The 25,351-nt window shown below is 41.0% G+C and overlaps 1 protein-coding gene across 3 annotated transcripts; it reads left to right on the top strand.

The window, feature by feature from the left end:
- The first annotated feature begins 373 nt into the window (after positions 1-373).
- On the top strand, positions 374-20,428 carry sparta (spartin a). Of its 3 annotated transcripts, none has more exons than XM_034178261.1 (8): positions 374-572; positions 1,777-2,509; positions 8,598-8,792; positions 10,038-10,194; positions 13,185-13,379; positions 18,104-18,265; positions 19,162-19,252; positions 20,000-20,428. In XM_034178261.1, exons 2-8 carry the CDS (start codon positions 1,778-1,780, stop codon positions 20,250-20,252), a joined length of 1,785 nt encoding a protein of 594 aa, XP_034034152.1. In that variant the 5' UTR covers positions 374-572; position 1,777; the 3' UTR covers positions 20,253-20,428. The 3 variants fall into 3 exon arrangements, with proteins under 3 accessions (XP_034034152.1, XP_034034154.1, XP_034034153.1); XM_034178263.1 differs by lacking the exon at positions 20,000-20,428 and adding an exon at positions 19,478-19,855 and having other exon boundaries at positions 387-572; XM_034178262.1 differs by lacking the exon at positions 374-572 and having other exon boundaries at positions 1,738-2,509.
- Positions 20,429-25,351: the final 4,923 nt, after the last annotated feature.

Consider the following 25,351-nt stretch of genomic DNA (forward strand, 5'->3'; position numbering starts at 1 on the left):
CATTGGGGAGTCATATTTGTTCCGTGTGTATTAAAACAATTCATTATAACTGTTTCAATCAGGTTTTTCTAAAAACATTGTCCACATGTAGAAAATATTCCTGTGCTGTTTAGATATATATTCACTTGTAAATATTTGTACCTCACCAAACCACCAGGCTTCATGTGTTGTCACTGCATTTTGTGTTTTAAGTCAGTTTGAAGCCTGGATGTTACCACAAACATCATCTTATCACCTGCTGTATAACTACTACTTTTTTAGCTTTTTGTGGTCAAGATATGTAAACATAAAACAATAAAAATATGACTTACTTTACCACTGATTTCTTAGAAATAAATTGGTTTCTTCTGCTGGGGTGGAGTGGATGCCTGTGTTTTATTGTGAAAGTGAGCTTTTGTCATTCTGGTTAGTGTGACGCTTGTGTTTAGTCACAGGAGGTGTGCCACCATCACGCAGTGAACAGTGCATAAGGAAGACCTACATTTAAACACCGAAGAATTTGGGAAACACAAATCGTGTAATTCGTTTATTGTTCAGATCTTTCCATTCCGGGGACTTTTAACGCTATCTGGGTAAGTTTCCAATATTTTTTTTAATGTCATGGTGTGTGCCTGTCTGTCTGTTTTGTTTTCTGAACCCAAATATACTCATTGATTGTTTTGTTTTTCTAAAGGTCAATTGGGCACTGGAACCTATCCTAGTGGTCACTGGGTAATATAAGACTTGACAATAGGATATTTTTAAGCATATATATATATATAATGACTTGACAATAGGATATTTTTAAGCATATATATATATAATGACTTGACAATGGGATATTTTTATGCTTCAATATATATATGATATTGGTGTACTTGTTTCAGTGTGGAGGGTTCCTGGTTCAAACCCCACCCCTGCCACATTTCTTCATGCAATGAGGAGTTGTGTCAGGAAGGGCAAACTTGTGCCAAATCAACATGCAGATCCACCTTGGATCTGCTGTGGTGACCAAAAGTGAAAGCAAGGGAGCAGCCGAGGGGTCTTACTAATATATATGTATGTGTGTGTGTGTGTGTGTGTGTGTGTGTGTGTATATATATATATATACATATATATATATATATACACACAACACACGACTGTCACATTTCTATTTCAAATATTAACGTTGGTGTTCTGTACAGACTTCTGCTGACTGCTCATACAGACACATTGTGATGTTGTCATTCAGGTAAAACCTGATCTACCTGATCAGGTAAAACCTGATCATCTGTTACCAGATTATCACAGCTGCCAACAAGATGTACATGACAAGGATTTTTCAAACATTAACTCATCTTTGCCTGTTGTCAAAAGTCAGCTTTTTTTGTCAACAGAAATAACAGCTTTTACTCTTTTTAACACCTTTCATGTTTTTCACCTGTTTCTGCTACATCGGATAAAAGTAAAGCGTTTTTAAGGGGGTCACCTGGTGCAAAGCTACTTCTTGTGCACAGCTCCCTCTTCCTTTAGGCGTGTGACTGGCAACAGCTTTTTTTTTTTCCATTTAAAGTGACAGGCACAGAAACAGACTTGACATTGGGATATTCTTAGGCTGCACCAACTCAGCATCTATTGGGATTTTGGGGGATTTTAACTATATCCAATTTAACCATATCATCATTTATATTTTATTGTGGAAAATCTGAAGTTGTTTTGTAAAAACAGTTTTGTTAGTATAAAAATTCACGTCTTGCTCGCTGTCATTTTTTTTTTTTTTTTTTTTGTGGTGTCTGTGTCCCGTCCGTTCTGCAGTATGGCCGAGCCTGCTGAGCTGCTGATGATCAGGGATCAGTATGAGGTGGCCTTTCATTCTGTGAGTCGTGGCCTGACTGCCGAAGAGGCTGGCAGAAAGGATGAAGCCATGGAGTGTTACAGAAAAGGGCAACAGCACCTCAAACAAGGAGTAGAAGTTCCTACAGGAGGAGAGAGGCAGCAGGGAGCCGCCTGGGACACAGCCAGGCAGTTGCAGCAGAAGATGAGAGATGCTCTAAACAAGGTCAGCGCCCATCTGTCTGACATGGAGACCTCTGAGGTGAAAGCAGGAGGCCAGAGGCTGCTGCTGGGTCTTCCTTCAAATTTTTCTACCAACCCGGCAGCAGGCAGTCAAGCTCCTCATAGCTACCTCCACCGTTTGTACCCCGCCGTCCCAAACGCAGCCCCTCCTCCTAATCACACACCCCCTGCCAGACCTCCTCCTCCTGTTCCTGTTTCAACCACACACAAGCCCGCTGAAGCAGCTCCAGGAACTATGTCCAAGCCTGCAGACCATCCTCCAGTCTATACGCCACAGGCCACAGATGGCCACCGCAACCTGGCGTCAGGACACCAGGGAGCAGTTGGAACTGAGCTGCTTTTCATACCCTCTGGGGTACAGATGTTTTTCGTGGCACCAAACGGGCAGGTCAGCTCCCTGTTTCATCCGAGTTACCTTTGCATCATCACCTTTGACGATCAGCACAATGGTAGACCCTCGTCCTTTCTGCATGTAAGAATCTGTGAAATTACTGTGAAGCATTAAGCATTTGTTCTCAGCGTTTGGTCTGCAGGCACGAAGAGCATTATCATACAGTTTAACAGCAAAATTCACTTTGAGTTACTTAATGAAGTGAAACAAACTTGACTGATTCTTGGTGACTGTAGCAGACATAATGACATGCAGACACAGTCAGGGATAGATCCTCAAATTTTTTATATGGAAAACTACAAATTACTTTGGTTTTAGATCTTCACGTTTCTCCAAAGTCAAGATTTGCATTAATGTTAAAAAAACAAACAAGCAAAAACATCAAAGAACATGCAGTATGACTGAACTGAAGTCAAATAAACTGGAGCTTCACATATTTATTAATTCATTATTTTAAATTAATAATAATAATTATTATTTTTTAGGAAATGTATGTGTGTATTTATCTGTCTGTCTTTTTTTACACAATAGAATACGTAATTCCTTTTAGTTGATGTTTTGCATTTGATAGGAAAACCAGGCTTTGCTTAATCAGTTTTATTTTCAATTATCAAGTGATCAATTGTTTGGAATAGTACACTCTAAAAAAATGAACCGCTGTCTCATTGAGGAAAAGTGATGTATCAATTTGCATTTGATTTTTTTACACTCAACAAAAATATAAACGCAACACTTTTGGTTTTGCTCCCATTTTGTATGAGATGAACTCAAAGATCTAAAACTTTTTCCACATACACAATATCACCATTTCTCTCAAATATTGTTCACAAACCAGTCTAAATCTGTGATAGTGAGCACTTCTCCTTTGCTGAGATAATCCATCCCACCTCGCAGGTGTGCCATACCAAGATGCTGATTAGACACCATGATTAGTGCACAGGTGTGCCTTAGACTGCCCACAATAAAAGGCCACTCTGAAAGGTGCAGTTTTATCACAGCACAATGCCACAGATGTCGCACAATTTGAGGGAGCGTGCAATTGGCATGCTGACAGCAGGAATGTCAACCAGAGCTGTTGCTCGTGTATTGAATGTTCATGTCTCTACCATAAGCCATCTCCAAAGTCGTTTCAGAGAATTTGGCAGTACATCCAACCAGCCTCACAACCGCAGACCACGTGTAACCACACCAGCCCAGGACCTCCACATCCAGCATGTTCACCTCCAAGATCGTCTGAGACCAGCCACTCGGACAGCTGCTGGAACAATCGGTTTGCATAACCAAAGAATTTCTGCACAAACTGTCAGAAACCATCTCTGGGAAGCTCATCTGCATGCTCGTCTTCCTCATCGGGGTCTTGACCTGACTCCAGTTCATCATCGTAAACAACTTGAGTGGGCAAATGTTCACATTCGCTGGCGTTTGGCACGTTGGAGAGGTGTTCTCTTCACGGATGATGCAAAGGAGATGTGTTGCACTGCATGTCGCAAATGGTGGTCACACCAGATACTGACTGGTATCCCCCCCCCAATAAAACAAAACTGCACCTTTCAGAGTGGCCTTTTATTGTGGGCAGTCTAAGGCACACCTATGCACTAATCATGGTGTCTAATCAGCATCTTGATATGGCACACCTGTGAGGTGGGATGGATTATCTCAGCAAAGGAGAAGTGCTCACTATCACAGATTTAGACTGGTTTGTGAACAATATTTGAGGGAAATGGTGATATTGTGTATGTGGAAAAAGTTTTAGATCTTTGAGTTCATCTCATACAAAATGGGAGCAAAACCAAAAGTGTTGCATTTATATTTTTGTTGAGTATATTTAGTTATTTCAATTTAAAGTTATTTCAGCTCAACTAGAGAAGTCTTGTGGCATTAACTTAGTTGAAACTTGAAATAACTAAGCTGAAATAACAAAAAAAAATCTATGAAAATTGTTAAATCAATTTTTCTTGATGAGACAGCGGTTCTTTTTTAGAGTATATACAAATAATGAATGTTTATGAGTAAAATGGTACGAATATTTCATGAGGTGACAGAGGAAATGTTCCATTCAACAAGAATGGAACATTTCCTCTGTCACCTCATGAAATATTCTTTCTGTTGAACAAATGAAAAAACATTCATTATTTGTTTTACATAACAGCTAAAAATTTGACATTTTATTACTTTATGAACTAGAGAAAAGGGACTTACATTTTGGTGTGCGTCGCTGGTCCTTTGACCGTCAACAGGTTCCAAACACTCCAACACAAATTTTAAATAGCAATCCAATCCAATCCAGAATTGTTCTTAGTCACCTTGCAAATACAGTCAAATAGTTCAAAAACAATGCTGACGATGTAGTCCAAAATTGATGCTGTGCACTGACTTCTTTGTGTACACTGTCGTCTGCTTTTCTCAGTCCAGCGAAAATTTGCGACAGACATTCGTTTCGCTCCTCATCTGACAGCAGTTCCACTTCACCTAGAGATGTCTCAGACGGCTTACAGCACAGTGGATTTGTTTTCTCTTTTGTGTTAAAAGAATGAGCAGCGTCAAGAAGCTGCTAAGCCCTGTAGCTGCTAGTGTGCATGCGCAGTGGTCGCAGCGTGCAATGGTATAGATCATATGGAACCAAATGTGCACGTTAAATGGAATCAAAATCACAAGCTATGGAATACAATGGCAAACGGGATGAATGATCAATATCACGTGACATACAATCCACCAATCAAATGACAAGGATCTATTCAGCCATGATATAAACCAAATGAAGTCCCAGCATTGTAAATTTTAATCGTCAATATTTATTGTGTTGGTTAAATTACCCAGCTGTACAGAATTTCCAACTTTGTAAACAGTCAGTGTTTAGAGTCTGTATTTCCTCCAGCTCTATAGAAAATGAGGATTTGAAGGTGTTGTTACTGTCCAATTTAATATTAGCGGACAATAGATTTTATTTTTTTGTTTTTTGACCTTTAAATTACTGTCCCATTATAAATGTATTTATGCCAACGTGATATTAATTTGTAGTATGCCTACACTGAACAGACCACATTACTTACTTAATGTTCCACTAGGACTAATTAGTTATTAATATTTTTCACATAATACGTGTAATAAGACCTTTATTGCAAACAGCCACACCTGCAGTACATCTTTGTTAATGTAATCTGCTCTGTGTGGAGCTGGATGGGACCTTTTGTGTTGTTGGTGGTGTTTGATTCATTTTTATGTTGACAGAAGAGCTGGGCAGCTTTACCAAATGCATATTATCATCACAGGCTCTGTGCAGCTCGTGATGTTTTGCACCAGACCGGACTCGATGGTTGACCTTCTTGTCTCCTTTGTTTCCATGCAGAACAATAGTTTCATTAACAGATGACTCTGCACTTGTGTTGTGCTGCTTGTCTGTGCAGTGTGCCCTCACAGGGGTCATCATGTCACGTGGTGTGTTACTGGAACAAAACAGTACCAGTCCTTTGTGCATGAGTGGTGTTTGGTCAAAATCTAGTAATGTTGGCATGACACAGTGTCAAAGGAATAGTTGGGAACTGACAATGCATCTCCAGTCCACAGTTGATCTGATGTCTAAGTTTCCTGTCTAAATTCAGCATTTGGTAATTATCATTAAAACGAGTAAACATGCTTTTTTATTTTCACCAACTACAGTAGTAACAGTATACATGTGATGGGTTTATGTAATCAGACTACAACAGGAACAAAAATCCATTACGTTTACAAAGACAAAACACAAAATCTGAATGCAGAACAATTTGAATGCAGTAAATTTTGCATAGTAAAACCAACTCTGTGGGGGACTACATTTGGTCCCACTCCAAATAGATTTCAGTAAATTGTCATAGTGTTAAATCCACTCTGTCATAATGATAAATCAAGTTATTAATCTATAATAAGAGTCATGATAGAGTTCATTTGTTTTGAGTGGGAACAAATGTGGTGTTGACAGTTTGTTTTACTCAGCAAAATTTAAGGTTGTCTGTGTGATTTTGATATTTGACATATTCTGTCAAAAATGGACCCACTTTTTCCTTGAGTAGCACACAACCAATTTCACCATGCTTAATTAATGTTTGAGGTAAAGAGTTATGATCTTGAATTTAACCTTTCAAAAACACCCAAGGTTAAAAATAGAAAATAAAGTGATATATGATTTCATATTGGTGTTTAATAGTAGCCATAGATGTACGCGTATTTTTAACTAATTCCTCAAAATAGCCATAATCATCCCCTTTACTGTAAATTAGCACTGGGCCCAATTTTTGACCTTGGACTATTACTTTGAGTTTTCCCCAAATCAATTTACTTTGACAACATTGATTCAAATTACATCAGAACTCTTTGATTTGTTTTCTTCAGACATGTGCACGCATGCACACATGCAACAGACAAGAACAACAAAATCAAAAACATAAATTAATGGCATAATATGTCATATGATTGGCAAAATTTTCTCAAATTTTGAACAAAACCGAACTTTCTGGAACTCCATTGGGCGCAGCAAAAGAGGGCTCGATCTCAATGGAACTAACCTGGTTAAATAACATAAATAATGAGTAAATGCAGTTATAAATGAATTAAACCTTTACTCATGCTGCATTCCCAGTAAAATAAATGTGAATACAAGTGCATGACAAAGTATAGATTATGAACATCTGAAGTGATGATAAATGATACATTTTTCATCAAGTAGAGAATGATGATGATGCTATAATAATAATAACAATAGAAATCATTTATTGTGTGAAAATTTTACTTTTATTTTGTCAATTAAGATAAAAGAAACATCACAGCGTACTTCACTCTTCATTTCTGTACTATAGTTACTGTACATTGTTAAATGGTAAATGGACTGCATTTATACAGCGCTTTTCCATCTGCATCAGACGCTCAAAGCACTTTACAGTTATGCCTCACATTCACCCCGATGTCAGGGTGCTGCCATACAAGGTACACACTACACACCGGGAGCAATAGGGGATTAAAGGCCTTGCCCAAAGGCCCTTAGTGATCCTGACCCCATCCTGACCACCGAAATCAAAAGTCTATAACTGCTTTATTATATGGTAAACAAGAAAGGCCGTGGCTATTCACACGGCGGCCGTGTCTGTAACTTTCATTTGGCTATTCGCACGGCAAGACTCTGGTGGCAAAAGGCCGACCCTATTCGAACGGCGGCCGTGTCCATAACTCTCATTTAATGCAGTATGTTTGTTTATACAAGTAGTTCCAAGTTTTGCCACCAGAGTCTTGCCGTGCGAATAGTGAAATGAGAGTTATGGACACGGCGGCCGTGCGAATAGGGTCGGCCTTTTGCCACTAGAGTCTTGCCGTGTGAATAGCCACTTCCAACAAGAAAATTGGGAGTTTGGCAAACATACTAAAACTGAAACATCAATCTCAAGTTTCAGCTCTTTATTATTGCTGTCAAACTGCACCAACTGACATCCCATCCATCGACTGGAGATGCCTGTTAAGTCCGTGACGAAGAGTCATCAGGCTTGTTTTCTTATAAAGTTCGTCATTCGCCTGTCTAGCTTCTGCGTAAAATCGACCGAGTACTCCGTCGAGCATCCGTCTGTCATAAGTTTCAAAGTTGGCCGCATGTCTCTTTTCAGTGACATTCTTGCGACACAGGTTGGCTGCTGACTGTGTATTTCTGTGGGTGTTCTTCGCATCTTTTTCATGTCAAATTCGTTTGAAGTCAGCATCGCTAACAGACACAAACCTGTCTTCTGCCATCTTGTCAACAAGCTGACAGCCAAAGTAGGCATTATATCGTGTTATCTGATTGGTCGTTATTGATAGAAGGCGTTGCTCGATTAGCTAGCACTACGCTGCACGCGAGGGGTACTCGTTTCGCACGCGCGGTCTACTCGGCTCCACCAGCGGTCAACTCGGCATGTAGTACAGCTCAGAAAGTGGTGACTGGGCCAATCAGAAGTTGGCAAAATCCCATACCATATAATAATTTACATTTTTATCAGGTCATTACTAACTTAGCTGTAACACATTTATAGGATAATCCTTCAAACTCTTGTTTTAGGTAATAATGGCACATAATGTAGGTGAAGATGTCTCTCCCCAACTTGTCTTTAATAATTATTCATCATTAACACTGATTGTTCGAGGACACTAGATTAAATTTGTCTGTGTTTTCGAGGTTTGTAACTGGATGTACCCGCTGACGGCAGACACCCCGGTCCTGTTGGCAAACTCTGGGATCTTCATGTTTCCTGACACCTTGGCACAGACTTCGGGGTCCTACATGGGCATCGTGCTGTCATCCAGACTGCCTCCCAGGACACGAGACATGTTTGAGGACCTCCTGTCACAACTGACTGAACTCAGGATCCAGGTTGGGGTTTTAGTACCTACGTAAGGATGATTGTGTGCATGAGGGTGGAGCACATGTTGACAACAGAACTGTTGAGGGCGTTTGTGGATGTTTGAGCTGGGTGTGGGATTATTGAAAAGGGTGTTTTTGTTCTTTTGATTTGGCTGATGGGTTAAATGGCACAATAGGTGATAAATAATTATAGGATCAGCTGTTTTTTCTTTTCTCTGTGTGGCAAAGCAGACAAGTTACTCCTAATCGTCAAGACAATTAGGAATCATGAATAAACATGATATGTTGGACTTCTGACACCACCCTGGGAATTCGACAGTTTGAATAACTTCAACCTAAGACACACAGGTTCCTTGCAATTGAGACAGAGACGTGGTTCCCAAATACAAAATGAATTTATTAATCAAATTTCTAGTTAAAAAGTCTATTTTATAAAAACTAATTTAAAACACCACCGATCAGAGTTTTCCAAAATGTCCACACTGAGCGTAAAGCCGGCGTGGCAAAGAGGGCACATCCACCGGTCTCACAGGATGAAATCTTTCAGCAGAGCACCAGAGCAAAGCAGCAGGGCCTCCTTCCACAGCCTGGTCCAAAATCCTACATTTTAAACAGAGAAATATAAACAACAAATATCTGAAAGGGGAGCTTACTTTGCGCTGTACATACTGAACCGTCCGTCACAGCAATCAGCTGTAACTCGACACCACCCCAGAGCGTCAAGAGCACCACAAACTCAGCAGCGCACCGCCAACGACAGCCCACACAGAGAGGTCTCTGTACAACAAAACCATTTCCTTAAACACTCACCACTACACCTCAACGAGCCTGCAGCTGTGGCCGGCGCCTACCTGTCTTCACGGGAAAGTGGAAGTGAACACGTCCAAACACCTGCAGTCAATCTCCAGAAAGAGAAAGAAGAGCACACACACTCCCTCTTTTATACAAACACTCCTCTGCCACAACCAGCTGCACTCAGTCCACCAGCTGAACATCATTAAGGTCATCCATCCTGCTACATCTGGAACTTTGTCCTTTTACAACCCCCCCCCCCCCCACCCCCCCCCCCCCCCCCCCCCCCCCAAAAAACCCAAACAAACAAAAAAAATGAGGTAGTGTAAGTTTAAAGTAGTTTGCCTGTTGTAAACACTCTAAAGAAACTGAGTCACAGCATGCTAGAAAGTATTCAGCCTGTTTGGGCGGCATCTGTGTGTGTCTTCTCATTAAAAATGTTTCTTTATTCTATGGATTCAGGGTCCAACAGGGGAGTTGGACTCACAGATCATCAACCTCAGTGAGAAAGTCCCCCTCGGCCCTCCACTAGATCAAACGGGAATGGCAGTGCCAGTAGGAGAGAAGGAAAAATTACTTCCAGGATGGAGTGAGAAGATGGCCCAGGGCATCTTGACAGGTGTGACTCACTGAGTCTTAAAAACGAAGGTTTGCATTACTGCTTCATTGCTTCATTGACAAGTCAGCAAATAACAGGTGTTTTGTTTTATGAACACTTACTGATTTTACACGCTATTCTGGACATACTCAGGTCTGTTTAATTAGATGAAATTCAGCTGCCAACATTAACATTATAGCTTTATTCACTTTTGATACCCTGTGTGCTTCTTACCCTGTGTGCTGCTGTACAATGCTGCTGGAACCTCAATTTCCCTGAGGGAGTCTTCCCAAGGGCTCAATAAAGTTATATCTAATCTAATGTAATCTAATCTAAGGGCAGGCTGTCACCATTAAAAAACTGAGTCACTTTAGACAAAGGAAAATGGTGAGGAAAGCTACCAAGACACCTCTGTCAGCTTTGAAGGAGTTACAAACTTAAGTGGATGTAACGGCAGAGACTAAGCAAACAATGAATTTTACCTGTTGCTTCACCAGTAACAGCTTTATTATAGAATGAGCATTGCTGCCAGGCATCACCCAGGTGAAGAATAAATAAGGCAATAATTCACAAGTGGATATTAAATATTTCGCTGGATAATTCTGCAGAACCTCGGGATAAACCAATTTCTTTGTTTTTCCATCACTGCAGCGTACATGAAGATTTCAAAGTACCTCTGTACACAGTCAGCTAAGGCTATAAATAAATTACAGCACTCAGCACTCTTGTTTTTATAATCGCTGTGTGCTCAGACTTTTTTATGTCCTGTAGTTACCTAATTTTTTTAGCATTTTTCCTTGTATTGTTGGGGTTTGGTTTATGGCCGGGGTTTTTTAAGTGTCGGTGCCTTTTATTTCCTGACCTGTCGCCACTTGGTCTGTGCCTTTTTGTGTGTCCTCGGCCCCTGTCCTGTTCTGTCTGTCATGTACGAGTGTGTGGGGGTGTCATATATGAGTGGGTGTATGTGTGAGCCCCCGTGGTCTGCGTGTGTGTGTGTGTGTGTGTGGGGGGGGGGGGGGTTGTCAAGGTTACCCCTGGCTGCTGCGTGTGGCCGTTGACAGTTGTGTTCCTTGGTTTTGTGTCCTTGTTCTTTGGCCATTATGAGTTATGCTGTTGTAGATATTGTTCTTGTCTCTTGCCTGTCATGCGCGTGTGTTTTGGCGCTCCTGCTGTGAATGTCTTCCTGGTCCCCAGCTGCGTATGGTTGTCTGGGTTACGCCTGATATCCACATACACATTTTTTCAGTTCTGCATTGTGAGGGTTCCACCCCTCAGGAACTGTGGTGTCAGTTCTGTCAGTGTCTTAGTTCTGCTTTGTTCGTTAATCTTTTAGTTCCAGGTTTGTTATTTGTGTTCTGTCAGTGCATTTGATGTCACGATTTTGGGAATTGGTTTTATTTCCACTTTGATCATTAGGCCTTTATTCCCTTGTGTTCCTTTTTGTCCACCCGTGCTTCCTTTCCTTCACATAGTCCTCACACCTGTTTGCAATTGAATAGTTTGTATTTAAGTCACACTGTGGTGTATGGTCTTTACCAGTCTCCAATTCAGTTCATGCCCGTCTCACCTGATGTCTCACCTGATGTCCATCTGCAAGTATCACACTGTCACTTTTGACAGTTGGTTTTTGATTCGTGGTTTTTCACGTTGTCTGTCTTTTTCATCGTTTTGGATTTTGCCACCTTGAAGAGTTTTTGTTTCACAATCTCACTGTCGTTTTTGGGCAGTTGCTTTTTGGTGTTGGTTTTGTCACTTTGTCTGTCTTTACCTTGTTTTGGGGTTTTGCCAGCTTGGAGATTCTTGTCACCATTGTATTTATCACTGTCACCAGAACATTAAACACCTTGTTTTTGCACTTACCCTTTTGTGTCTGGCTAACTGGTCCAATTCCTGCTCTCTGTGGCACTAACCACTACAGGTATGCACTCTTGGAGTGCTGTAGTTTATTTATAGCTGAAACTGACCATTTCGATGCCCTGATTCCAAAAGTGTACTTACTTTTTTTTTTTTTGACACCTTGTATTTACCGAGTTTTAAGTGTTTTTCCTTGGCATGGGTATGTACTCTGTGAGTGTTGAGTGTTGTTGCCCAGTAGTTCTCAACTTAGAAGTGTTCCAACCAACCAACCAACACTTGCCTTTGGATGGCACAGAGAAAGATACTGTTTGAAAGAAGAAAGAGAAAATGTAGGCTTGTGTTTACTCTCTGCCTTCTATCAAACTCTAACCTTGATTTCATATAGGGTGATGGTTCAACCCCATGGTTGGGGTCATTTCTCCAAAAGGCTGAGAATTGATTTATAGTGATATCCAACTACTCTGAAGGACGTGGGGCAAATTTTCCAAGTAATGTGCTGCAGGCTGAGCATTTATTAGTTTTTCATTTTCGAAAAAGATTTGCAAGGAGATTTTGAAATTGAAGATTTTCTTAAAAAAAAAAACTTTGTACAGAAAATGTATGGGTTGCATTTGAATTTAAAAAGTGATTGTATGCAGGATTTACTGTCATCTAGTGGTGAAGTTGTGGATTGCATTATGCTATGCCTGTCACAATTTTGGTTCTCTTAACATTTTTGCTTCTTTAACAGTGGGGATCCATGGGCGGGCACTTCCACGTAGATATGAAGTGCTCATTTTAAACTCATGAAAACACATTGATTTGTTGTTGCATGTAATTATACACTATTGTCCAGATGGTTATGAATATTGTATTCCATTACTACAAGGAGACATTCCTAAATCCTACACACTGTAGCTTTAATATTCACAGGAAAGTGATTACTGTTGTAAGCAGCTGTATTTGTTCTTCTTTGAACTCTTGTAACTGTGGCCACTACAAAAATCTATTTACTAATGCATCAACGTTTCCTCAACATGATTCATTGCTGCATGAAAAAAGTTGCAAAACCACAACTTAACTTTCCATAAATTTTGTGACAAACTGACAGTTAATTTTGAACTTTATAAGTGAATATTTCCTACATTTATTCATGTATCTCTGTCTGTCTTCAGGAACTACACGGTTAAGTGAAAGCTTCATTAAAGGAGCAGAGGCCACTGGCAGGGCCGTTCATAGAAGCGGGTATAAGATCCGGGACCACATCACACCTGAGGAGACACCTTCAGAGGTCAGCCCCAGAGTCACCAAAGGTTTGGAGGTAGCCAAAGTAGCCACTGGGGGTGCTGTGTGCTTCAGCCGGTTCTTAGGTAAGAACTCAAACTGAGGGCCCCTTCACACATAGCATGAATAAGTACGATCCATCCATCCATCCATCCATCCATCCATCCATCCATTTTCTTCCACTTTATCCGGAGTCGGGTCGCGGGGGCAGCAGCTCAAGCAAAGCCGCCCAGACCTCCCGATCTACACACACCTCCCCCAGCTCCTCCGGGGGAACCCCAAGGCGTTCTCAAGCCAGCCGAGAAACGTAGTCCCTCCAGTGTGTCCTGGGTCTTCCCCAGGGCCTCCTCCCAGTGGGAAGTGCCTCCTCCCATTGAATAAGTATGAATCAGGGCGAATCACAGCAAAACAGCCCGAATGAGTGAAGCACAAAAAACACTGAGCCAGTGTCAGGAGGGACACATGGTCGGGCAGGCGTGAGTGATCCCGCTACGATGGTTTCATGCATGATCGTGCACGAACACAGTGTGAGCAGCTGCAACGTGTTGCACCACATCACGCTGATACTGTGGAGAAACAAAATGAAAACCACACACCATATAAAACACCACAAGTTCTAATATTGAATCCCTATTATGTCCAGCCAGATATATAAATAATTACTACAATCACCGGACACTGATAGACTAGATATTGGTGTATAATTAGTGAAAATCACTGGGTTGATTAGAAATAATAAATAAAAGGGGACGCAATACAGAACCCTGTGGTTAAATAACCCTGGCTAAAATAAAAAATAAATGCCACTCGCAGGATTCAAACCTGCAATTTACGAAAGCTCTGATTAACAGACAGAAACTTTACCACTGCACTACAACGCTGTCTTATAGTGGGAGCGTAAAATGCCTAAAATCAACAAGGAGATGAACGTATTTTTTTTAAATGAGAAATTAGACGATGTATAGAAGAGGAAGTGTTCGTCATCTTTAATTACGCCGAAAAAAGTGCCGTAAGAACTGACAAAATTATGTTTGTTATGGTGTATTTTTGGTGATACGTTACTGAAAGTGGTGTATTTGTGGCACTGTTGGCTTGTCATAGTCCTACGGCATGCCGCTAACAGGACAAGTGTGTCCTCTGAGTGGCGCGCCACAGGACAGACCCCATATCATGTGGAACAGAGCTCACGTGGGTGACGTGACATTCAGATTGCCCGCTGCGTGTTCACATGATCTGAGCCCGTCGCAAAAGCGATATATGATTTTATGTATTTCCATGTGAGGACAGCAAGCAGACACGCGCGTCATGGTGGACAGTTGACAGGTCATGTCCTTCAGAACACGTGTTCCCCAGCTGGGATATCCAGGACCGGAGACCTCAACAGCTGCTGCTGTTGGCGGCCACGCCCCCCTGTCCGTTCAGCGTACAGACCAAAGTGTCACTCTCTGTTTCTGTGTTTTATGATCATTCATTTTAGTTATTCGGCATGTAATTGTATATGTAGTTATTGTTGTCATTATCATCTTTTGTGTTTTTAATGTGACACATCGTGTGCACTGAGCTGTCATTTGCAGCTGTCAGTGAGTCTCTGGCTGGTGATCAGCTGAGCGGTGCCTCGGCATGCTGTGTGTGCTCAGACATGGCTGGCTGCTCCCCATCTGTACATTCATATCAGAATTTCATGCAAGTGTGCTCCCCCCCACACGCCACATGTGTTGTGGAGGGAGCTGACGCACTGGCACGCTACATGTGTGTTGCTTTGCAATGCCACACTTGTGGGGGTACTTAGACAAATTTCACAGCCAGCTCGAAAGTGGTCGCATGGTCTCTATTTTTGTCCTGACTGCGTGAATGGCCTCACATTTTTTTAAGTGTTCAGCGAGCGGTGTTGGATATTCATGCGTGTCACCTGGAATTTGGCCGACACCTGCCGCGAGAGGGATCGAATGGGCTCTCACAGGGCACGCTCTGTCTTTCAGCCGCTAAGGTGTGCGAATAGTTGTAGCGACAGGTGTACAAGGCGTTAGACGCGGCTCCGACTTTTCACAAATGGCATGGAATTCCTCTTTGTGCGCTAGTCGGATTCAATCATGTTATGTGTGAAGGGGCCCTGAAGCATGTTACACTTGCAAACATTAATCCATCCATAGGAACAGCACAAGACCCAAAATTCAGTTTCACCACCATGATTAAATACAGTAGTTACGTTACTTTACCTCAGAGATACTCATGCACACTGAGCTACGGTCATCAGTATATTCAAAAGCAAGCATAATCAATAACAATAAATGTAGCAATAAAATTCTCTCCATATTGACTCTCTGACTCTGTAGGTGTGGTGAACTGTGTGCAGTACTCACAAATATTCACAGACGATATATTTGGTGTAAATACAATCCTTACAACAAATTTATCAATGATCAAGTCAAAATTTTGTGTTGTTTGTAACACCATGTGAAGATCTGCGTGAATGAATGAAAATAATTCCAGGATGACATCTTCAAGGAAAATTGGAATTTTGAATGTTGTGTTTGATTTTTGCACCACACTGAATATTGACTTCATAAATGCCACACCCCCAAAGTTGCCTTATAGATTTCCATCAAACTTCACACAATGGAATCACACCATTTGATGATATATTTATGAAGGAAACTAATTCTGGTATAATTGGACTTTTATTTATTTTACTGCATGATATTTGTCAAGTACATGTCCAGATGTTGACCAACTTGTTCCTTAAAGTATAACATTTCATTCTAAAAGATTTGCTGTCACTTCTATATGTAGCACCCGGCCCATCTAGCTTTTTAGGTATGAAGAATAAAGGGGGTGTTGAATTACAACAGGCGGGACCCTGAGTACATTTAATTATAATGGGCCATACTAATATGTTTAACTGTGACAAATTATCTCCCTTTTAAACTTCATCATGGATTCAAATAGTTTTTGTTTCACTTATTTTTTTATTTTTAATAAATTTGCAAAAAAATTGTGTTGTGAGTGTTGTGAGTAGAATCTTGAGGGGAAAAAAAATTATTTACTCCATTTTGGAATAAGGCTGTAACATAAGATGTGGAAAAACTGAAATGCTGTGAATACTTTCCAGATGCACTGTAAATGCCGGTGCCTCTACTTAGTAGAAAAATATCAGTTATTTTTAAAACCCACTAAGAATTTTAAATCCAATTTACACTATTTATTACCTTTTACTCTCTATTTCAGCTTTACACAGTTTAGACCCTTATTTGCATATTGCCTTTTTATACTGTTACACCTTTTATACTTTTGTAACTTTATGTTTGTTTATTTGTGAGCTCTGCGCAAGAATTTCAGTGTACCAAAACCTTGCGTGTGAGTACAAATGGCAAATAAAGTATCTATCTATCTGTCTAGTTTGTACCTTAACTAAAAGAATGAGACAACACAAAGTACTTTAAATGCACAAAAAGTAATTTAGTTTCTTTGAAATAAAATAAAATATGAAATTAAAGTTCACAGTGCCTGGTATTTGTTACAAAAATTAACACTTTGTTTTCAGGAACAGTCTTTGACAGTAACTTCATTAAACCAATGAGTTCAGTTATTGTAACCTTCTAAGCAAAAAGTGACTCACTCTCACTCACTGTCCTGTTAAATACAAATATATAAGTAAAAAGAGTCCTTTACCAAAAATGTTACAGGCCTCCTGAGTCAATGCTTGTGAGCGCTGAGGTCTAAAACTTAGTGACCCTTTCACTTTTGAAGCAAAATTAAGTAAAATAATAAAAGACACGTGCAGAGTTTACTCGCAACCTTTCAGGACAGTCAGCTGGCAACCTTAGATGGATAGGTGATGGAATAATGAGGATGAGGGATAAGAAGTGAACACAGTGAGGGCAACACCAACAGTCAGCAGGCAGCGACCACACCCTGGTGTGGTGGAATTATATGGCAGTGAAATCAAGGCTATGCTCTGCAGTTGAATGTCTCCTGTTCCAAGTCCTTCTGCAAACCTCAGAATTTTCCCTTTACCACTCGGCAAACTCTGCATTCACCAGCTAATGAAGAAACTCCTCCCGCAGCTCCGAACAGCATCCGCTCGGCCCGACTGCCCAATGGGGCAGGGCAGTCTCATTTCAACTACCCCACGTGATATCACAGGATTTGACCACTTACAGGGACGGCCTGCCAGTGCAATCATAGAAGCAGCCATGAAAAGTTCAGTTTTTTGGGGGTGTCCTTCAGTGGAGAAGGGAAGATGAGGCAAATGGGAAAGTTTGTGTCAGTAAGTTTTAGCAAGATTTCATGTGAATAATGATAATGGAGCTGTCTCCGGAAGTACAGTTTTTGTGTCATATTCTCTTTCATTTAACCCCTTTATTGCCCACCCTCAAATGAGATTACGGTGCCCAATTCATTTGCTGTCTCCTGCAGCTTGTACACCCATCTACCTGTTGCTCGCTCTCTCTATGTCCCGCCCCAACGCTGCTCTGATTGGTTGACAGCCCATCAATATTCAGTAGGAACAAAGAAATATCATGACTGATGGTCTGTTGCTCTGTGAGGTTAAATTATAAACACTGACCACGCTTCTGGCATGTATACAACAACCTATCTACATTATACATTTTAAATCATTTATGAACTGGATTTAAACACTATAAATGAACTAGAAAATTTGATAAATTCACAGAACATTTTAACAACTTCTACAAACGTTTTAACTACTTTTATGAATGTTCTTATCACTTACTTATCTGATCTTATCTTACTGATCCTTAGTTTTTGAAGTACTCATATCACCATGGTTATGTACTTGTGTTTCAAGTGAATGGAATGAGTGCAATTATGGAACGGGTAACAGACAGTGTGGCACCCCATGTGAAAAAACATGGCTCAAAACTCATCCCAGAGTCTATAAAGAAGACCAAAGATGGCAAACCTTCCACCGTGGATGGGGTCAAGCATGTAGCAGCCACCAGTGTGCACGGTATGTCGCAATTCTCAAATTAGAGCTCGGCAGTTAACCAAAAAAAAAAAAAAATGTATTGAAACCGACAGTTGACAACCTCTCACCCAGTCAGTGTTGCTCATGTTGGTTAATTCAGTTAATACTACAGGGCTTTCAACACAGATTTTGACAACTGTCAACGTAGGAAAAGGTGCCCGTCGGCCCATTCTACCAATAAACAAGAGCAATCCGAGATTTCTGACATCCACCAAATTCGGATTGAGATCACCTCCAAAATTCAGTAGAGTCTTCCATTCCCTAATATCTCTCTGTGGTGCAAATTTAGTGGGAATCTGTGCAGTAGTTTTGATGTAATCCTTCAAAGCCTACATAAAGTGAAATCTTGATCCAGGATCCGGATTCAGATCACCTCCAAAATTCAGCGGAGTCTTCCATGCTCTCATATCTATCTGTGGTGCAAATTTGGTGAGAATCCGTGAAGTAGTTTTGACGTAATTCTTCAAAGCCTATATAAAGTGAAACCTTGGTCACACAGCATGACCCTTAACTGCATGTGGCATGAGAGCTGCCTTTCTGTTATTTTCACACAAAGGCAGACATAAAATAAAAACGTCTAAAACTTTGTGATTATTCGGAATAAGGTTTTGTGGTACCGAATGGACATTGGCTCATCAACTCAACCACTGTGCAATGTTTCAAATTGGGTAAACTAGGGCTGCTGAATTTGGGCCCCATTTTGGCGCAGGTAAAAGTTTGAAAAAAAATCATGATATTGATTTAGAATCCTATCGCCCAACCCTATCTCAAATCACTGCTCAGTGAGTCAAATATTTCATAGCACTGTATAAAAAAATAAATCAGTGATAGACATCTTTTTGGAGTGCTCTATATTTTATTATTTACCTCCAAACCAGGATTCTCCAGTGTTTGGTCGAGTCTGGAAACAGGAGCAAAGCTTGTTGGGAAAAGTGTATCAGCAGAGACGGTCACAACTGTGAAATACAAGTAAGTTCTAACACATCTCATTTATGTTTCTTTATTCATAAAATCTTCATAATCTTTCATATATTTACAGTTGATCTTGTTTGAAGCCTGTTTCTGTATTTCTCATTTACTGGCTGTCTCAAACAAAAGTACAAACTGGCTTCAAAAAGCAACCTGGTTGTTGCTTATTTTGTGACCGCCTTGGTACGTTGGGAACTGATCTGTTTTCACATGTTCTTTTTTCAGATTTAGGGGCTTAGCGAATTTACTAAACATGTCCACCAAGATATGACTGCACGGGGAGTAATGGAACACATCTGTAAACTAACATCTGCTCAAATGTCTTTAATGAACAAATCAAGTCAGAAAATAACCTATATTCAGACAGCTTTCAGATCTAATATATCTGGGAGGTGACAGTTACCCTTAAAATAATTTATTTATGTTTGACTGATATAGTAATATGCCTTTTGGTTTATTTTCTGACTTGCTTCTGGTGTGCATGTGTGTACTTGCCAAACCTTGGTGAAGTATCTGCTTGCTTTGGGTGGCAGTGTTTCTGTTGTTGGTGTTTGTAACATCATTTTTCTGCTTTGCTGTTAATAAAACGTCTATAAAGTGAAATGTGCTTATCTGTTGTTCTTTACTCATTACGTGGTGATGTGACTGACGACAACCAATAATCACATTTTTTGTGCACCAGCGCAAGAGTTTAAAATCCATATGTTTCCGTAAGCGCATTTCTCTTCCCTAATCTTCACCGTTAAGGTATGGTGATGATGCAGGTGAAGCCACTGACACTGCACTCCAGTCAGTTGTCAATATTGGTTTGACTGCATACAACACTGACAACCTGGGCTTGAAAGCCATCCTGAAGACAGCAGGGAAGCAGACAACCAAGGTCATGGACAAAGACCAGAATGCACCACCAGAAGGAACTCAGAAGAACCAGATCCAGAACCAAGGACAGCAAGCAGTGACCACTCAGAATGACGTGCAGGAGAAAGAAGAAAAAAAATAAATGTCAGCATCAATCATTATTATGAAGAAAGATTAAAAATTACTGTATTGATTAATCATAAAATAGACCATTACATTTTTGGTGAGGCTCTGCACACAGGCGTTAAATCAGCATTTTCATCACTTTTGTCAAGTCTTAACATTTTTTGCTTATGATGTAATAAAGGTACATTTGGGCATTATTACTTTTATTGTTTGAAAGAAAACTTAAATTTCCCAGCGTCATTGTCCCAGAAAGTTAATAACCTAGCATTGCATAGTTGCATATTGCTGATCGATATAATTTGTTATCCATAATCATGCAGTCTCAACAAAAACCGGATATTGTACTTATTTACCCTGTTTATACCTTATTTACCCTGTTTTAGTTATATTGCAATTTATTTATTGCAGGATAGTCACACTGCACTTAAAATATTACATTAGTTTATTATAGCTTGCAACTTCCATATCAATAAATGGTGTTGGATTCCTTAATGCTGAGATAAGAGAGGCTAGAAAAATGTAATGGTGATGTGTATAAATTTCTACACTTTTTTTAGTCCTCTGTGAATGTTATTTTTAATGTATTATCCTAAACATTGTGAATAAAGCAGGAACACATGCCAAGGAGAGAAATGACAGATTTAAACAAAACCTAAACCAAAAAAATAAAAATAATAAAAATATATCATTACTTGACACCACTGCAGGAGGGTAAGAAGATTTGCATTGATACTGTGGGGAAATTCTCTGCACTTAAAATGGAATTCAACAAATACATTCATTCATTGTCTGTAACTTGTCCAATAGACCAAGCAGCTCATATGGCACTTACCTATTCTCAGCCAAGTTGTCCAGCTCTTCCTGGAGGTGTTCCCAAGCCAGCTGGGAAATATAATTCCTCCATTGTGTCCTGGGTCTTCCCTGGGGCCTCCTACCAGAAAATATATATTTTTTAGAATTAGAATCACCTTTATTGTCATTGTAATTTGCATTGCAACGAGATTTGAGTGCAACTCCAAAAAGGTGCTTTTCCGAGGTGCGAGTAATTTTTAGCCAAATAAAAGATAATAAATAATAATAATAATAAGTGGTTTGTTATTGTTCAGTGCAGTGATCGCTCTGGGGAAAAAGCTGACCCTGAGTCTGTTTGTCCTAGTTTTGATTGACCTATACCGTTGGTCGGAGGGTAGTAGGTCAAACAGGTGGTTGCTGGGGTGGGATGTGTCTTTGCAGATGCTGGCAGCTCTGCTGAGGTAGCGAGAGCTGGCAATGTCTTCCAGGCTGGGCAGAGAGCACCCAGTGATCCCCTGGGCCATTTTGATCACCCTTTGCAGCGCTCTCCTGTCTGCTGCTGTGCACCCCCTGTACCACACTGATGCAGTACGTCAGGATGCTCTCAATGGTGGCTCTGTAGAACAACACCAGCAGCTTCTCCTCCAGATTGTTTCTCCTGAGCACCCTCAGGAAGTGGAGTTGCTGCTGGGCTTTCTTCACCACTGTGGTGTTGGCAGTCCAGGAGAGGCTGTCAGAGAGCTGCACTCCCAGGAACCTGATGGAGCTGACCCTTTCCATACAGTCCCCAGATGTAGAGTGGGGCTGGGTCAGCCCTGCCCTTCCTGAAGTTCAGGATTATGTCTTTTGTTTTTGTGGTGTTCAGCGGCAGGTTGTTATCTGAACGCCATGCTGTCAGTCGATTGACCTCGTCTCTGTAGTTGGTCTCATCCCCCCTGAGATGAGCCCAATCACGGTGATATCGTCCGCAAACTTTATGATCGTGTTTGTGGGATCGGTCGGAGAGCAGTCGTGCATGTAAAGGGTGAACAGGAGGGGGCTCAGTACACAGCCTTGAGGGGAACCAGTGCTGAGTGTGATGGTGGAGGAAAGGTGGGGGCCAAGTTTCACAGACTGTGGGCGGTTTGTGAGGAAGTCCTTGATCCACAGGCAGATGCCCAGATGTGTCAGTTTCTGGACCAGGATCTCCGGGATGCTGTGCTTGAAAGCTGAGGTGAAGTCCAGTAAGAGCATCCTCACATAGCTCCCCTGGTGCTCCAGGTGGCTCAGCGTGGTGTGGAGCACTGTGGTGATAGCATCCTCTGTGGAGCGGGTTGCCCTGTAGGCAAACTGGTGGGGGTCCAGAGTGGGAGGCAGACAGGCCCTGATGTGTTGAGAGACCAGTCCTTCAAAGCACTTCATGACCACAGGCGTAAGTGCAACAGGCCTGTAGTCATTTTTGCTCTCCACTGCTGACTTCTTTTGGACTGGAATGATGGCCTGCGACAGGGACAGGTTAAAGATGCGGGTGACAACTCCAGCCAGTTGGTCAGCGCACTCTTTGAGTACCTTGCCAGGTACACCATTGGGGCCGGCCGCCTTCCTGGTTCACCGCCTTCAGCACACGTCTCACTTTGTGTTCCTGAAGTGTTAGCATGCTAGTGCTGGAGGGTGGTGGGTGTGGAGTTGCTGCTGGTCTGTCTGCTTCAAGGCGGGCAAAGAAGCGGTTCAGCTCCTCTGCCAGCAAGGCATCAGACCTAGCATTTCCTGGGTTGCTGCTTCTGTAGTTGGTTATATGATTTATTCCCTGCCACATCCTTCTGGGGTCATTCACAGCCAAGTGTTCCTCTATCTTTTTCTTGTAGGCAGCCTTGGCCTTTCTGATGCCTCTTTTCAGGTCAGACCTGGCCGCACTGTACAGGGCCCTGTCCCCTGATTTAAAGGCGGTGTTGCGGCTTTCTAATAGGGACTGGACTGCACTGTTCATCCAGGGCTTCTGGTTCGGAAAAACCCTGACCCTTTTGTTGATGGTGACAGTGTCAACACAGTTCTTAATGTAAGAGAGTACGGTGTCGGTGTACTCCTGCAGGTTGTGGCTGGAAAATAAATCCCATACAGTCCGTGAGAAGCAGTCCTGTAGCTGGGAGAGCGCTCCCTCAGGCCAGGTTTGGATTGTCTTTCGTTGTGGCTTTGTTCGCCTCAGCAGGGGGGTGTAGGTGAGGGTGAGGGACAGGCAGAGATGGTCTGATCCAGCGAGATGGGGGAGGGGAGTGACTTTGTACGCATGTTTTATGTTTGAGTAAACATGGTCCAAAGTATTTTCCCCTCTGGTGGCACACTTCATGTACTGGACGAATTTAGGGAGCACAGTCTTTAAACACGCTTGGCTGAAGTCACCATGCAACAATACAAACGCCATCCGGGTGGGCCAGCTGCTGTTTAATTTCTCAACTAAAGCATATGAGTACTATTGAATTTGAATTATTGAATTTATTTCGGCACACATGGATCCAAGCAATTAACAAAACATACAAAGAAAGAAAAAGAAAAAATAGTCCAACAGCGCACCCATGCGGCCGAAAGGGGTTAAGCAGAAGCAAAGCTTGTAGATGCCTACCCCATTAATCAAAGAAATAAAAATTGTACATATGTATATAAAAATTACACATTCATCCAGTTAAATCCAGTCCGAAAAGGAGTGTGTGTGTGTGTGTGTGTGTGGTGGGGGGGGGGGCAAAAACCCATTTATTCCCACTCTCTAGTTCAACTGCTCAATCACTGTAACTGTTCAGTAACAATGGGACACAATCCCAATGTTACTGAACAAACTACATCACAATTCAGCAACTCATAGAGCGCAAACTCATTTTTAAACTGAATAATATTTGGACATCGCTTGAGTTCCTCCGTCAGTTTATTCCATATTTTAGGGCCACAAATGGAGACACAGAAACCTTTCCTGGTCGTCCGAGCCCTGCAATTTTAAAATAATACAAGCCCTTTAGATTATATTTCCCTCTCTCCGTGAAAAATTCTTGAATTCTAGACAGCAGTTGCTTATTTTTCACTTTATAGATTAATTGAATTGTCTTAAACACAATCATATTGTGGAGTTGTAATATTTTAGATATAATGAACAATGAGTTGGTGTGGTCTTGATAACCTGCATTGTGAATTGTTCTTAATGCTCTTTTTTGGAGAATGAATGTAGTTTGTAGTTGCAGTGTAGTTTTATAATTGTTGCCCCAAACTTCAGCACAGTAAGTTAGGTAGGGTGCAACCAATGAACAATACAGAGTATGCTTTATTTAACACTGCAATACTTTTTGGTACTTTCTTTTGAATATATTGAATATGAGCTTTCCTATTAGTAATACATAAATGTGTTTTGTGAGTTCACCCAAATTTGTGTAATTATGTTAATTTTACTTAAAATGCACTGAAATTCATTCAAAATCTGTTAGTTCATTTTAAAAATGTATTAAATAAATGCATTACATTTTAAAATGAGCAGTGTCCCATAATGTTGTGATGTATCAGTGTTTTGGTAAACATGACTACAATTATGAGAACATTAAAAATGTGACAACAAAATGAGAAAAAAAAAACTGTACTTTGTATTTCATGTGAAGAAACAGAGAGGACAGAATAATCAACTGACTAAGTAATTTGCCCATCGTAACTGAAGAACTGATGGTGGAATTGATGTGAACTTTCTCAAAATGTACACAAGAAATATTTCAAAGATGCCATCAGCAGTTGAGAACAATAAACATGTAGAAGCAGAAGTTCAAATTCAACGGGACTCACAAAATACTTCTTGTTTCTTCAGAAAATAGAGATGTTTGCTTGTTAGCAAACCAGCTAGATTTAGCATTTTAGCAACTGTTTTACTCGTACATCCTTGAGCTTTTGTACATTTAATTTATAAATTTTAAATATATATTTCAGGCTTCATGATATTAAAATGTCTAAAATTAGGGGGAAATCTTTACAGCATAATAAAGCCAGCAGTCTGCAGAATTACAATTAGCTTTATACGTATAATGTTGTGTGGGCCGCCCGAAGAGGAGGTACTGCTGGCTCACCACCAGAGGGCGCCCTGCCTGTTGTCGGGTTTCAGGCACCAGAGGGCGCAGTTGCCGGAGGAGTCCACCAGGTGCTCGGAGCTGACAGCTGTCACACATCATCCATCATCACAACCATCCATAAAAGCCTGGGAGAGACATCAGAACTCTGCTGAGTTATCAGCTTACCCTTCAGGTAAACCTACTCAGCCGCTTTGTGCCGTTTGCACGTTATTGCTACTGATCTTTGCAGTCGTAACCTTTTGTATACTTGCAG

This window comes from Thalassophryne amazonica, chromosome 9 (assembly GCF_902500255.1).
Source record: "Thalassophryne amazonica chromosome 9, fThaAma1.1, whole genome shotgun sequence".
In the NCBI taxonomy this organism is placed as follows: Eukaryota; Metazoa; Chordata; class Actinopteri; order Batrachoidiformes; family Batrachoididae; genus Thalassophryne; species Thalassophryne amazonica.

Bases quoted from the DNA above. Each gene is read 5' to 3' on its own strand.
- sparta (XM_034178261.1), top strand. From the start codon at position 1,778: ATGGCCGAGCCTGCTGAGCTGCTGATGATCAGGGATCAGTATGAGGTG. The intron at 2,510-8,597 runs GTAAGAATCTGT...TGTGTTTTCGAG, and splicing joins GACCCTCGTCCTTTCTGCAT to GTTTGTAACTGGATGTACCC. The intron at 8,793-10,037 runs GTTGGGGTTTTA...CTATGGATTCAG, and splicing joins TGACTGAACTCAGGATCCAG to GGTCCAACAGGGGAGTTGGA.